The sequence below is a fragment of the Myotis davidii genome, unplaced genomic scaffold, assembly GCF_000327345.1.
Source record: "Myotis davidii unplaced genomic scaffold, ASM32734v1 scaffold221, whole genome shotgun sequence".
In the NCBI taxonomy this organism is placed as follows: Eukaryota; Metazoa; Chordata; class Mammalia; order Chiroptera; family Vespertilionidae; genus Myotis; species Myotis davidii.
The window spans coordinates 3,435,739-3,451,437 of record NW_006293349.1 but is presented as its reverse complement, the minus strand read 5'-3'; the positions used below and the strand labels follow the sequence as shown (position 1 = coordinate 3,451,437).

The following is a 15,699-nucleotide window of genomic DNA, read 5'->3' as shown; positions in this document are numbered from 1 at the left end:
TGTGTGTGTGAGTGTGTGTGTGAGTGTGTGTGTGAGTGTGTGTGGAAGAGGAGGCTCCAGCTCTCCTTCTATGACAGGAATGCTGTAGAAAGCACATGAACTTGGCTAAATGATGCATCCTTTCCAGGTCTGAATGCCCCAGCGACTCCCCGGAAGAAGGAGCCCCCGTGCAGCCCCTCCTGCCCCCCGAGAGCTCGCTAGCTGAAATGTTCAGTGTCACTAGCTGGGCGGGTTCCTCCGCCTCTTCATTCAGCGCCTGACTGACACGCTGCAGGCAGCACCCACCGCACAATCCCACCGCAGGCGTTCACATGTCCACTGCTGCACGGCTTTCGTTTATTTACAGAAATTAACATCATATGAACACAGAATGGAAAGATACTCCCCCGAAGAGGGAGATGAACGCTGACCACCCATAGGACAAAGCAATCTGCCGGCGATAGGCACGGGGCCCAGGGTCAGTTTGGTTTCTATGGGCGGGAGAGGCTGTCTATGCGCGCGCGTCCGCAGGCACCAGGTGCGGGGCGAGGAGGCTCAGGAATGTCTCCAGCTGCTGGCGCGACCTGTATGCGATGAGTCCCCCCTTGTTGGCCCAGCGATCCACGCCACGGGCGCCTTCGTGGCCCACGTGGTACAGCAGCTGCGGCCACTCCCGGCCCGCGGCGGGGCCCCTGGCCAGGCAGCCCTGGAAGTCCACCATGCCGCCGCCCATGGCCCGCAGGATGGCGTGGGGCGCGCACGAGTCCCACTTGAAGGTGGTGTCGTAGGAGAAGACGTACAGGTCCACGAGGCCCTGGATGCAGAATCTAAATGTCCCTCGGGGCAGCAGGGAGTGGATGTTGGTGCCCATGTAGGAGAGGCCCCAGTAGCACCGTCCTTCCCACCTGCGGGAGAGAGGTTTCCGTGAGCGCAGGCGGAGATCCCATTCGCTTTTTAAATGTGTAAATGTGTTTGTATTGATCTCAGGAGGGAGGGAGAGGGAGAGAGAAACGGCCATGATGAGAGAGCATCTTGGGCCGGCTGCCTCCTGCCCGCTCCCCACTGGGGATGAGCCCACAACCCGGCATGCGCCCCGACCAGGACCGAACCCTGACCTCCCAGTTCACAGGGCCATGCTCAACCACTGAGCCACGCAGGCCGGGCTCACATTTGCTTTTTAGTATTCGTGTTGCCTTCAACCCCACGAGGTGAAAAAAGTATATTTAACGTAACGAGTCTCCGTGCCTTCAGCCCAGAAACAGACACCACGCAGCTCATTCATTTCTGAAAGTCACCTCTCCGCCCAGCTGCCTGCGCGGCTGCCGATGGGGCGGCTCTGTCTCGGGCCTCAGCACAGCAATCCGGGCGATGCTAACATATCTGTGGGGTTCGGGGTCCCTAGGAACACGGCAGAGCTTTACTGCCGCGTGGGAAAGACGAACAAACAGGCCGTCTGTCTTTCCATCTGCATCTCGTTTACGATCCTTACACATGGTCCTTCCCTTGGAAACTCCTTCTCATTGTTTCACCCGCTTCTCTGGCTTATTCGCAAGCTCACCTCGACTTCAACGCCAAGAAAGATGGACGCGTTATTTTTGGCAACAGAGACAATCACAGCACCTGTCCTTCCTCATGTGTGAGCCCTGTCCGTGCCGGGTGCCCTACGCCACCTGCAGCACTGTCCTTCCTCCATGTGTGAGCCCTGTCTGTGCCGGGTGCCCTACGCCACCTGCAGCACTGTCCTTCCTCATGTGTGAGCCCTGTCTGTGCCGGGTGCCCTACGCCATGTGCAGCACCTGTCCTTCCTCCATATGTGAGCCCTGTCCGTGCCGGGTGCCCTACGCCACCAGCAGTACCTGTCCTTCCTCCATATGTGAGCCCTGTCCGTGCCGGGTGCCCTCCGCCACCTGCAGCACCTGTCCTTCCTCATGTGTGAGCCCTGTCTGTGCCGGGTGCCCTACGCCACCTGCAGCACTGTCCTTCCTCCATGTGTGAGCCCTGTCTGTGCCGGGTGCCCTACGCCACCTGCAGTACCTGTCCTTCCTCCATGTGTGAGCCCTGTCTGTGCCGGGTGCCCTACGCCACCTGCAGTGTCCGTGCCACTAACTGCTTGGGAAGCACGTCTAGGCCGGGGTCACGCCTGCACCAGGCCCAGCGCTTTTTCATTCCGCCGTGACCTTGTAAAGAGAACAAACACATTTCGCGTGGACGAAGGCAGGGGTAGAGGGGAAATGACAAAATCCCAGAGGTGCAGTTCATGACTATTACAGCGCTAACAATTCTTAGTTGCCCAAGCAACTCAAAGCTCAAGAAAGAATGTGTAGTCCTGCACTAACAAACAGTCTGACCTACTTCAGTGCGAACACTGAACCGCCTGGCTAGTGTGGCTCAGTGGCTGAGCGTGGACCTGTGAACCAGGAGGTCAGGGTTCGATTCCCGTCAGGGCACAGGCCCGGGCTGCAGGCCCCATCCCCAGTGTGGGGCGGGCAGGAGGCAGCTGATGAGTGATTCTCATCGTTGATGTTTCTCTCTCTCTCTCCCTCTCCCTTCCTCTCTCTGAAATCAATAAAAATAGATTTTAAAAGAAAACACAAATCAAAACTGAACCCCCAGGAGAAAAGCAGTTTGCTTCCCCCTGGACCCTGCTGTGCCCTGGAGTTGACCCCAAAGCGCAAACCAATTGGAGGTACCACCCACCCTCCCCCCGCAATTCCGTGCAGGAGTCAGTGGAGGGTGGAGAGTGAGGCGGCCCTCACATTTATAGGGACAGCACCCCAGAGGCAGGTTCTAATCCTGGCCATAACTACTCATCTTTCCCTTGGATAATTTTCCCATTTTGGTTTTGAATTTCTTCTAAAATTGTGTATCAGTTCAACCGGCTGCATAACCACAGCGCCTATCTCATTCTGAACGTGTGAGAAGCAGGGGTGGCTCCGTGCTATCAATCTGGTTTTGAAAGGATTCGAGGAATAGGGAACAGGACTGCTTTCTTCCAAATGCAGAATGACTCCGCCAACATGCCATTTCTGTTCAAAGCTTCTATCAGCCCCCAGTCAAACTGGGCCAATAAAATGAGGCCAAATAAAAGAACGTGAACTCAAACATGCAGACTTCTAGCGGGAACGGCCCAGTATCTCGCGTCCTGGGAATGCCACATGGAGTGACCATCTTGACAAAAAGCAAAGCTAAGGTTGCAAATTCTACAAACCGTGACGCACCCCAAGTGCCCCTCCTACCTGAGGGTGTCAGGGTCCTGCGACACGAAAGGCTGGTTGATGACCCCCATCAGGGGCAGCCCCGTCCGCAGGTCATAGACGCCGATGAGGATGGTGACGCACGGGAGCCCCCGGGGGAAGACTCCGTGGCTGGGCTCCACGTCGGCAGAGCCCTGGATGTACTGATGCGTGGAATCTGAAAGGGAAGCGTGCTCGTTTGGGTTCAGGTCGCAATTATGGAGAAAATGAGGATGAATGCATCTGTGAACTCTGTTCTACAGCGTTTCTTTCTTCTCATTTAATAACTGCGACAGCCTGGATGTTTGTATTAGAGACTAACAAACTCCTCTTTTAAGGGGCTGATACCATTGATGGAGTTCAATGTTTTCATCTTTATGCCAAATTGCTTCAACAAGACTGTTTCTCTGCTTGTTCCTTGCCCGAGCTGGTTTGGCTCAGTGGATAGAGCATTGGCCTGTCAGATGAAGGGGCCTTGGTTTTATTCCAGTCAAGGGCACATGGCAGGATTTCGGGGCTTGATCCCCGGTGTGGGGTGGGGGGGTACAGAAGGCAGCCAATCAGGAATTCTCTTCATTGATGTTTCTCTCTCTTTCTCTCACTCCCTTCCTCTCTGAAATCAATACAAATATATTGGGGGGGGGGAGACACACACACAGGCCCCCACACAGACCCACAAACACACATACACGTCTGTTACAGGTGACGGATGCACATCTGTTTCTAACAACATGTCATAACACGGACCCGACTCTTCTTGATCCCTTTCAAACTGTAAAACTGCTTAAACTTCCAGGAGAGTTCAACTATACTCAATGTGTATTTTTCTAAGCCCTCTCCCCCACAAAACACACACACACACACACACACACCAAAAAAACCAATGACCAATAAGAACAAATGGGTAAAAGCAAACCCTCCACTCACCTATGGGATCCACCCAGATTCCCAAAGTGTCGTGAGGAATGGTGACCTGGACCGAATCCAGGGCCGGGTCGGCGAAGGCAACGTCCTCGTGAACGACCTTGGCCAGTGCCCCGGCCGCCAGCTGGTTCCCGTTCAGGACTTTGCTCAGAAGCTCTGCCGTCTCCCCCTCTGTCGGGCACAGTCGCAAGACGATCATTTCTCCTGGTGGGAAGACACACACAGAGTCGCGGCATCTCAAGAGAGTCGGGGGGAACGAACACAGAGGGGTGGGGGAGCAAGGCTGCGCACCGGATGTGGTGAGGGCAACAGACCCGTATCTGTGGTCCCAGACCTGGCCCCCGGCCAGAATCGCACAAGGTCCACAGATGGGTTTGGAGTTTGAACTGTGGACCTGAGATGGTCTGCCCAGTTGTGAGGAAGCACATCTTTCTGGGGCATCTGTCACTTTCATTACATTCCCAAAGGACCACTCAACTTTCCAAAAGGTTAAGTCAAGCCCTGGGTGATGAGAGAGAATCATTGATTAGCTGCCTTCTACATGCCCTACAATGGGGATCAAGCATGTGCCCTTGAGTGGAATTGAACCTGGGACCCTTCAGTCCTCAGGCCGACGCTCCATCCACTGAGCCAAACCGGTCTCAGCCAAGGTATATTTTTAAAAAATGTTATGTCATCCATTATTTAAATGCCACAGACTTACATCTAAGATACCACATTTCCCTAAGTTAAATGGCCTGAAGTTCTGAGTGAAGCTTAACATTTGAATATATTGTCTTTTACATGAAAGCCTCCCAAACATCCACTTAAGATGTAAGTTGGAAATTAGAATAGGATATGGTCACTGACAGTTACACCACCACGTCAGGATCTGTATACTTACCCAGGGCATTAGTAAACTCGTTCGATTCTTCTCCAAAAATTTTGTCCTCCAAGCCTGGAAACTGAAGAATGCCGGTATGACAACAAACCAAAGCAAGAACAATAAAAGAAAAAACCCACACGTATGTTCAATTCCGAACAGGTTTCCATTTTCTGTTTCAAATTAAATAGCACAACTCGATCTGAAATTCAGAAATGTACCATCCCAGAAACCCACCTCAGCATAACACCGTGAAGTCAGCGTGGCTCCGGACTTAACTTTCAGAGACCTTCCTGCTCCTCTGCCCTTATAAAAAGTTCAAGTCATGGAGAAGTCTGGCTGCCTGCTGTCCTGGTGAGTTTGCAGAAGTATTTCTAGAAACTTCACTTATCTCCTTAAGGACCATAGGATTAGAATGCTTCCCAAGGAAATATTTTAACACTTGCTCTTAAATAGCACCCTCGTCGCTTATATAAGTTAACGTTATTGATCAAGTACCGCAGGTTTTACTTGAGCCTAGACATAAGGGGTTAGACCAGCGGTTCTCAACCTGTGGGTCGCGACCCCTTTGGGGGTCGAACAACCCTTTCACAGGGGTCGCCTAGGACCAGCGCAAAACACATATATAATTACATAGTTTTTGTGATTAATCACTGTGCTTTCATTATGTTCAATTTGTAACAATGAAATTGGGGGTTACCACAACATGACAAACTGTATTAAAGGGTCGTGGCATTAGGAAGGTTGAGAACCACTGGGTTAGAAGATAACATTACTTTTTTTTCCCCCATTTCAAGTGTGTTTTCTGCACCTGTTGGAGGTAACGTTCACCTTCAGGGTAGGAAGGTGATACAGCCAAACAAGGGAAATATTTTATAAACCAGTAATTTATGCATCAATATAGAATTTAAAAAACAAACAAAACAGAGCTGCCCTAGCCAGTTTGGCTTGTGGATAAAGCATCAGCCTGTGGACTGAAGGGTCCTGGGTTCGATTCCAGTCAAGGGCACATACCTGGGTTGCAGGCTCAATCCCCAGTAGGGGGCATGCAGGAGGCAGCTGTTCAATGATTCTCATCATGGATGTTTCTCTCTCTCCCTCTCCCTTCCTCTCTGAAATAAAAAAATATATTTTTTTTAAAAATAGAGCTAAGTAAGAATCTTCTCTCATCTTTGTAGGAAATGAAGCTTTCAGATCCATTTTGCTTCTCCAGTAAAGATACATTTCCGCCAACGTATGTGCTGAATTCTGATCTGTGTGATATTCTCAGGGAACAAAGGCAAGGAAATGCTTCAGATATGTGCCCTCAGCCATTCGCAGGCGGACAATAGCTTAATAACGCCCACCACTGCTTGGCATCCAATTCCGAACAACAGGGCGCATAGCCAGGGCTGGGGCCCAGCGCCCCGCCTGCTGAAAGCCTGTTCCTGAGGCTGCGGGGAGTGAGTCAGGAAACAGATATTTCTTCTCGCCAAAGGTGAACCTCACTTATCCGTCCCCAAGTCCCGGCATCTACCTCCTCCGTGAACCCAGCCTGGACTTGTTATAATGCTCTGGGCAAACATTAACTCATCAATTTTAATGTCGGTACATTGCTAATCCAGTTGCAACCAACTATCTCAATCAGGATCAGAAATGAACTTGCTCCAGTTAGCGCACTGGGCAGGTATCACAGGGCACAGAGAGGTGTAGCATCAGAGCAGTGGTTCTCAACCTTCCGGCCCTTTAAATACAGCTCCTCATGCTGTGACCCAACCATAAAATTATTCTCGTTGCTACTTCATCGCTGTCATGTTGCTGCTGTTATGAACCGTCATGTAAATATCTGATATGCAGGATGGTCTTAGGCGACCCCTGTGAAAGGGTCGTTCGACCGCCAAAGGGGTCGCGACCCACAGGTTGAGAACCGTTGTTGTAGAGGTTTCAAAGCGTTGTTGATTCTTCCTTCCTGTGGTCAGGAACTCACTTAAATGATTCTCTTTTTTTAATGTTTTTATTGATTTTTAGAGAGAGGGGAAGGGAGAGGGAGAGAGAGATAGGAACATCAATGATGAGAGAGTGAAATGATTCTTATTGATTCGTATATTTTGAGCATTTCATGGAGAACTATTGCAGTACTTTATAGTGCCTTCTCTCATAAAGTTCTGTCCTCCTGAATATGTAATTATTAGATCATATAGAAGGCCGCACAGCGATGCAAAGAGCACAGACTCTGCAGCCAGGTGGCCTGTGCTCAAAACTGGCCCGGCCATTCGCTTGCTGTGTTACCTCAGGCAAGTGACTTAACCTCTCTGTGCCAGTCTTTCCTCACCCACTCCCCGGGATTACTAGTTCTTCATAAAATTGTTAAAAGAGTTGAAAAGTTAAGTAAGCCTTTAGAGCAGTGTCTGGCATGCAATAAGCATTTATAAGTGTCTGTTAGTGTTGTTATTATTACTATTTATGAATACAGTCCCCTCCAATCAGTTTAAAATAACTAGAATCACAATCATTGATAGTTATAAACAATATTTTGGTACTAGAATAAAGGGGGGCTGTAAGTCTCCAGAACTCTACAGGCATTAGATACACGATTATGTCAGAAAGTGAGACTTAATAAATGAAACCATTTTTTAAAGTTACCAAATAGTATTTTCTCATTTCTATTGAAATAAATGATAGGTGCCATGCACACACCTACACATAGAAGAAAAACATTCTAACATCACGTAGCCAAACACAGCTGTGGTTTTCTCTAGTGGGGGGATGGTATTTGCTTATTTTCCCAAGAACGTGTACCACTTATTCAAAAAGAAAATAAGTGAGAAGGTCTAGACCAGTGGTTCTCAACCTGTGGGTCGCCAACCGGTGGGTCACGACCCCTTTGGAGGTCAAACGACCCTTTCACAGGGGTCACCTAAGCCCATGGGAAAACGCATATATAATTACATATTGTTTTTGTGATTAATCACTATGCTTTCATTATGTTCAATTTGTAACAATGAAAATACATCCTGCATATCAGATATTTACATGACGATTCATAACAGTAGCAAAATTACAGTTATGAAGTAGCAACGAAAATAATTTTATGGTTGGGGGTCACCACAACATGAGGAACTGTATTAAAGGGTCGCGGCATTAGGAAGGTTGAGAACCACTGGTCTATACCAACATGGTCCTCTCTAGCTCTGAGAAGGGTGATTTTTATTTCCTTATTTGTTTCCCTGTATTTTCAAACTGTTCTGCAGTGAACATTCTAGAAATATTATAGTCAGAACAAGGGGAGTCAGACCCACAGTTGTGTGTTTATTTGAATCTGAGGTGCTGGTCCTCTGGGGGAAGGCAGGGGGAGGGAGGCTGTGCTCACAAAGCCACAGCCCCCGGCAGGCACCCTGCGGTCCGGGCCTGGCCGCAGCCTTGCCTACCTTGCTCTCCATGTGCCGCTTTATGACTTCCTGCACCAGCACGTCGGCCAGCGTCTTGAAGTCCACGGCGAACTTCTTGTTCTTCTCGCCGCCCTTCTTCTCCTCGATGAGCAGCTGGAAGAGGGCGTCCTGCTGGCGGCAGGCGCGGGCGATGTGGGCCGCCTTCTCGGAGACGCGCAGCAGCTCCTGCAGGATCGCGGACATGGCTGGGCCCTGAGACCCGGCCGCCCAGCCGGGGAGGGTGCCCACCCCGCTGGCAGCTGCAGAGACATGGATGCGAAAGAGAAGGTGGCTCAGCAGCGATGCCGTCAGTCCGGCCGCTGCAGGGTGGGCGCCGCAGGTCCAGCTCGCGGGGAAAATCACCAGTGAACAGGTACTAGCCCAGGAGCACCCCTGCCACCACTGCCCCTGCTGCCCCACCGGAGACCAGTCCTGCTGCAGCGGGAAGACTGGACATCACCCAACGGGGGAAACTGGTTTTTGTTTTTGTTTGTTGTATATTTTATTGGTTTTTAGAGACAGGAAGGGAGAGGGAGAGAGAGAGAAACATCAATGATGAGAGAGAATCTTGGATGGGCTGCCTCCTGCACGCCCCACACTCCCCACTGGTGATGGAGCCCACAACCTAGGCCTGTGCCCTGACAGGGAATTGAACCCTGACCCCCTGGTTCCTAGGTCAACACCCAACCACTGAGCCACACCAGCCGGGCGGGAACTTGGTTTCTAAATCTTTAAAAAAAACATTGTTAGTCTCAAAAATCCATTAGGCAAAGGATTGGCTTCCCGGTGCCAGAAGACGTTTGAATGGGGATCTACATTCTATGTATGAACCCCCAGCAGACAGACAGGTGACCCCGCGGGCACGGAGCTGGAGGAAGAAGGCCAAGTTCTCGCAGGGACTAGGATGCCCTCTGTGGGATGGAAGCAGGGTTCTCGCTTTTACCCGCGGGGGAGGGGGAGTTGGAGAGGATGTGTCCTACCAGTTCTGGGGCAACTTCCTAAAACACTGAGCACCCGTGAGCACTGTGTGTCCTGCAAGACTGAGGCCACGCCCGGGCCAGCGACCAGGGCAGTCTCCCAGCCCCCCCAGCTAAAGAAGTCCCACTGTGTCTATCTGTGCTGCTCTTCCAGCGAGAAGGCGTTTAGAGAACACAGCGCCCTGGACCATGCTCGTTGCTGGGACTTGAGGAGTTCTGGCTTCCAGGCCGAGAGGCCGTCCGCCTCGGGGTGCACATCGCTAGCAGGACAGGCAGCTCCCCTGCTCAGTAGGAGCCACGTCTGATCGGGAGCATCAGTAATTGCTCTCACTACTGTAGTGGGGGATTGCCAGGCCCCTTTAAGTTGAGGGAGCTGGAGCTTAGGGAGGGTTAAGTAACTGCAGGTTACACAAGGCTCACCGGGCAGGCAGGCGGGCAGCTGAGTTCTTTGCCATCATCACAAACACTCACTGTCTCTTTTAAAAGTGCCCCCGGGCCGTCAGGAGGCTGAGGACCAAGCGAGGAGCCATCAGGGGAGTGGGTCATGGGTAGTTGCCACAGCTGGGTTGAGTTAAACACCCAGCTAAACAAATTCTTTAAATGCTATTTTCTTAAGAGTGTGGGTCACACCCCCCTCCCCCGAGAATATGTCCAGCCTCAACAGGAGTGAGAGGAGAGTGAGCAGAGGCCATGGCCGGAGCTGCCTGTGACGCTCCCGTCCTTGCAGCAGCGGCGGGAAGCAGCCGGTCCAGAGGGAAAGGCACCAGGGCCTGGGAGCGGTAGGACCCCGCCTGGGCAGCTGGCAGCTCCAGGCCTGCCCTAGGCCTGTGAGGAAGTCGGAGTGGAGTGAGCCTATTTCAGTGCAGGAAGGATGGCTGGTCACAGCAGCAGGTTGAAAATAACCTTAAACACTGGTGACGTGTGAGATAGACTGCTACGTGGTCCTTACGCACGGTCTTGAAGAACAGGTCATCTGGAACTATGTCCATGCCATCGTGCTAAGAGGAAAACAGCCTAAGACAGCTCCCTGGCCCTGGCCGGGCGGCGCGGTTGGTGGGAGCATCGTCCCATCCACCGGAAGGTGTTGGGTTTGATTCCCGGTCAAGGCACATCCCCAGGTTTGGGTTCGAGCCCTGGCCCAGGTGCATGGAGCACACACCTAGCAGCTGTTGCTAGTCTGACTACTGGAACTCGCTACTTGACACCTGACTCCCTTGTCCTCCCAGGAAAACCTTTCCCAGCGGATCCTGGGCCTCACTGCAGACCTACTGACCTCTCTCTCTCTCTCTCTCTCTCTCTCTCTGGCCTCTGGCTGTGGGGCCTACGGGCAAGGGAGGACTCAGCTCTGCCAAGCCCCCAGTTCCCTTCCATCGCTCCTCAGGCTGCCCAACACAATGCCACCACCGGGTAAACACCAGGATCTGCGTCTCACGGATCTGGAGGCCGGAGGTCCGGGACCAAGGCGCTGGGGGTGGTGTCTCCTGAGCCTCTCCTGGGGCTTGGCCACCTTCTCGCCATGGCCCGCCGTGGCCTCTCCGGGCTGCGCTCACAGCCCTGGTGTGTCTCCTCTGCTTATAAAGACACCAGGCGGGGGATCAGGACTCACTCACGAGGCCCCACTTAACGAGTTGCTGCCCAAAGGCCCTGTCTCCACATTCAGTCGCCTTCTGAAGTTCTGGGCTCGGGGCTTCCCCAGACGAACTCTAGGGGAACACACTTCTCCTGACCCTGAGGCCTGAGAACCCTCGCAAGCCAGCACAGCCGCTCCTCCGGGCAAGCAGTGAGCTCGACTGGGTTCTCTTCCCCGAGCAGGTGGTCAGTAAGTCTAATTCCGTGAGGCGGCCTTCCCCGCGTGGAACTACTCGCTCTAGCAGCCCAGTCGTCACTGATGCAGCAAACACCGAAGTCACCTCCTGTCAGCCTTACTTTGTGACAATCTCTGTCAAATCGGCCCTGAGCAGCACAGGTCGAAAGAAGTCACATCCTCCCCATCAGAGACCACATGTGCACCCGTCACAACGTCACGTAGCAGGAGCCTCCAGCTTCTGTGGGACTTCCATGTCCAGGTGGAGACATGGTCACTGAGCTGAAGTAGGTCAGTGAAAAGGGAGTGGGTAGGGGGGCCCTTAAGACTCTTCCGGAAAGCCCACTCTCTCTATGCCAGTGGTTCGCAACCTTGGCTGCACATTAGAACCACCTGGGGCTCTTTTTAAAATCCTGATTTCTGGGCCTCATCCTCCGGAAATTCTGTGTCTTTGTTATGGGGTGGGACCACAACATTAGTGACAAAGAAACAGAATTTCTGGAGGATGAGGCCCGGAAATCAGGATTTTAAAAAGATTCCCAGGTGATTCTCATGTGCAGCCAAGGTTGAGAACCACTGCTCTACGCAGCTAAAACTCTTCTAATTTCTGACCATCCTATCATCTCGCCGGAATACCAGAGGTTTACAAGTCATCTCCAGATCGTTTACACGCACTTCAGGTGTGAGCAACAGCAGACTGGGGGAGGCGTAGGCTTTGGGATCCGATAAACCTGGGTTCAAACCCAGGCCCCGCCATTAAGGAGCTGTGTGGCACCAGGTAACTGACTTGCCCTCTCTGGGCCTCCCTCCTCATCTGTGAAATGGAGAGAATAGCACCTTGCACAGACGCTGTGGAGGTCAAGTGAGATATTCCTGGGAAAGGACCCGCACAGAGCCTCGCCCAGAGCCCACAAGTGACAGCGGTGGCTGAGAAGCACCGAGCCCAGCCCCACGCCCTCCGTGAGGAAGCCAGAGGCTGCAGCCGTCCGTGGTCACTGCCCGCTGTCTGGACTCCCGGTCACTAAATCCCAGAGGCTGGGCACCGCTGGTGAGTCTGAGCGGCCGGAATGGAGTTCCTTGGTGCAGCCAGATCTGATTGCGCAGTTTCTGGGCGTCGGGCGGAAACTTGGCTCCGGGAGCGGTGACTCCCCGTGGAGGAGGCGGGCGAGGCCTCCGTGGGGTCTGGAGGGCCAATGTCCTGTTGGGGGATGTTCTGTCAGGCCACGGTGCGGAGATCCTGGGGCCCGGGGTGCCCAGTGCGTGGAGAGCGGTGGGCCAGGGCCGGCCTGGCCCTCTGCGCAGGGACAGGTGCGTGAGGACGGGAGCGCCGGCGAGCAGCTCTCTCTAGGAGCAGGGAAGGGGGTCAGGTGCCCGTGGGCATCCCTCCCGCCGGAGAACCACGGCCTCTGCAGCCCACAGGCTGCCTGGATTCCAGCAGCCCCTCCACGGTTCGCCTCCTGAACCCAGCCTTCCTCCCACCTGCTAAGCCCCACTCATTAGGCGTGGCCCTGACGCTGCTGTAGGCTGTAGGCAGCCCTGTTGGACAGGAAAGGCCGCGCCCAGGAAACCGCTGGGTGTCTGTCTCACACGAAGGTGTCTGTGCCCTCTCTCCGGGGCAGGTGCTGAGGGGTGGCCCACCGCTGGATTTAGCTCCCCCTGCCTGGGAGGGTCCGCCCAGGCCTCGGCCTCCTTCCCCGTGGCCCCATCTTAGGGCTGCTTCAGGGAGTGGGGCGAGGGTTGGAGGCAGGAGGGTGGGGAGCAGGCGTGGGCACAGGTGAGATCTGTGGGGGCTCGGGCTGCTCAACTTCCGCAGTGACCAGGGTTGGTGAGGTGCGACTGGCCAGCAGACGCTTCCAGGATGCCCCAGCCACGCGCTCACCAGCAGAGGGACACTGTCGCCTGAGCATCACCGGCATTTCACAAAGGGCGCCTTTTAGCTCATTGGAGACGCAGTCCTTCCCGTGTACAAACCTTGCTAGGCTTTCAGAGTGTGCCGTCAAACATCTCAGAACCACAAGCAGCGCCCTGTGGGCTGCCTGACTTTCGGGTGTTACCTTACTCCAGCGGTTCTCAACCTGGGGGTCACCAACCTGTGGGTTGCGACCCCTTTGGGGTCAAACGACCCTTTCACAAGGGTCACCCAAGACCATTGGAAAACATACATAAACAGTGGTTCTCAACCTTCCTATTGTCGCGACCCTTTAACACAGTTCCTCATGTTGTGGTGACCCCCAACCATAAAATTATTTTCGTTGCTACTTCATAACTGTCATGTTGCTACTGTTATGGATCGTCATGTAAATATCTGATATGCAGGATGTATTTTCATTGTTACAAATTGAACATAATGAAAGCATAGTGATGAATCACAAAACAGTATGTAATGATATATGTGTTTTCCGATGGTCTTAGGCGACCCCTGTGAAAGGGTCATTCGACCTCCAAAGGGGTCGCGACCCACAGGTTGAGAACCGCTGCCTTACTCTGCTCTGTGTGAGATGGCTGTCGTCACGGCCCAGGCTCCGATTCAATTTAGGGTTTTACTAGTAGTAGCTGATTTCCCACTATCTGTCCATGTTCTCCCACTCTCCGTACACGCCATTCATCCGCACGTGCTGTCCCGTCTGGTCGGCGTGCCTTCCCTCTGCCGTCTACACCGCACGTCCGCTCCCCTCTCAGGGTCAGCTCGAGGGCAAGAAACTCGAACAAGCTCTTCACAAAGGCGGGCACTCGGATGACCGGGAAGCCGAGGGAGAGAGAGCCTACCTCCTTAGGAATCAGGGAAACGCAACTGGAAATCACAATAGGATTTCAGACTGAAAACTCCAAGCGTGGGGGAGGAGGCACTGCTGGCAGTCAAACGGGCACAGCCCCTGGGGGAACGGCGTGCACTGTGTGGAATATGAGCATCACCCGCCGCCCAGCAGCTTCCCTTGCGGATCTGGGCCGGGCAGAAACCGATGCACATGTGCATGAAAAGCAGGTACAGACATTATGAGCACAGCATGGGCAGTACCCAACCCTAGAAGTAGCCCACACAACCGTCAATAATAACACGGAATTAACAGTGAAAACCAAAGAATTCCTGCCCTGGGCAGCGACATGGACGAACCTCAAGGGAAACACGCCGCCGAGCCAGAGAAATGTGCTGGACAATGTCATTTATTTGACCTTCAAAACCAGGCAAAGCTAAGGCTCTAAAGAAGCAGCACATCAAGTCCGAGGCCGCGCTAACCCCTGGCCGTGCTGGAGGGGGTCCTGGGTGTGCTTCCTCAGGGAGGGCGCTGAAGGGAGCGACCCTAAGATTCACCGGGAAGTCTCTCTGGAAGGTCTGGAAGAAAGAGCTCGGCCAGTCCTGATGGTGGTCAGCCTCACCCAGGCCCGCCTGGCAAAAGGAGCTTGGAGTGACCATTGGGGTTATGGGTTTTGTTTGGTTTTCCTACCTTTGCACTGAACTGGACATGTTGTCCTGGCGGCTGGGAGCTGGTCTCACTATGTTGTTGTAAATCAGGGTGTTGCCTGTTCAAGTAACTATGGAACGTATGAAGGGAAGCACATTACCACCTGCTTTGTATATTTTTTAAAAAATCTTTACGAGGGCCCAGCTGGCGTGGCTCAGTGGTTGAGTGTCAACTTATGAACCAGGAGGTAACGAGTTCAATTCCTGGTCAGGGTCAGGGCACAGGTCTGGGTTACGGGCTTAACCCCCAGTGTGGGGCATGCAGGAGGCAGCGGATCAGTGATTCTCTCTCACCACTGATATTTCTCTCCCTCCCTCCCCCTTCCTCTCTGAAATCAATAAAAATATGTATTTTTTTAAAGTGAAAGGGGTTCTGAATACGAATGCACTGAAACAATAAACTTCCATTGTCTCTGTGTCCCCTATAGTCCCTGCTTAGAAGGCGAGGATGAGGTCGCCGTCCACCGCAGGTGGGGGACCACTGTCATCCTTCCACCGACCGCTGTCACTGCGGGGCACCCGTCCCTATGCGTTTCTTGGGGTTCAAAGCTGCGCACCGCGGAAAGGGGCCAGAAATGTGTCCTTCGGCCTGAGGGACACAGGTGGCGGACCGTCCACGCAGCCCAGCCCGCTGGCTTCTGCATGAGATGCCACGCCCCGTGGGCAACTTCAGGACCAGCTTCAAAACGAGCTTTAAAACTGGACGCTCAGACCTACCCCCGGCTGCTGGCTTACGCGTCTTCCTCGCGGGGGCATCACTAAGGGGGTGGGGGTGGGGTGGGGGCTCGCGCGCTCTGCGTGGTGACAGCGCCCGGGATGCGTCTATGCCCGGGGCCACTATGTTCTCCCACCCACGGCCCGGCACCACCAGCTGCACGTCGCACAAACCGCCTTCCACATGCAGAGAATAACCCACTGTGGCAGCATTACACCCATAATCGCCACACCTTTGAAAAGCACGAGCTATACATAATGCAAGGTTGTGAAGCCCAGTATGAAGTAGTGCTGAAATGAAAACACCATGCGTCTCTCCAGGAGGCTTTAATAGAAAGA

The 15,699-nt window shown here is 53.3% G+C and overlaps 1 protein-coding gene across 1 annotated transcript; it reads right to left on the bottom strand.

Annotated features, from left to right (window-relative positions):
* Positions 1-346: 346 nt before the first annotated feature.
* INPP1 (inositol polyphosphate-1-phosphatase) lies at positions 347-11,056 on the bottom strand. Its single transcript, XM_006767105.2, has 6 exons — positions 10,815-11,056; positions 8,406-8,665; positions 5,020-5,080; positions 4,140-4,340; positions 3,216-3,390; positions 347-884 (listed from the first exon to the last, which is right to left on the bottom strand). The coding sequence occupies exons 2-6, from the start codon at positions 8,607-8,609 to the stop codon at positions 491-493; spliced, it is 1,035 nt and encodes a 344-aa protein (XP_006767168.1). The 5' UTR covers positions 8,610-8,665; positions 10,815-11,056; the 3' UTR covers positions 347-490.
* Between the last annotated feature and the right edge of the window lie 4,643 nt (positions 11,057-15,699).

Excerpts from the sequence above, each read along its gene's own strand:
- INPP1 (XM_006767105.2), bottom strand. The coding sequence starts at position 8,609 with ATGTCCGCGATCCTGCAGGAGCTGCTGCGCGTCTCCGAGAAGGCGGCC. Across the intron at positions 5,081-8,405 it reads AGCGGCACATGGAGAGCAAG|TTTCCAGGCTTGGAGGACAA; the intron begins GTAGGCAAGGCT and ends GGCATTCTTCAG. Across the intron at positions 885-3,215 it reads CAGGACCCTGACACCCTCAG|GTGGGAAGGACGGTGCTACT; the intron begins GTAGGAGGGGCA and ends TCTCTCCCGCAG.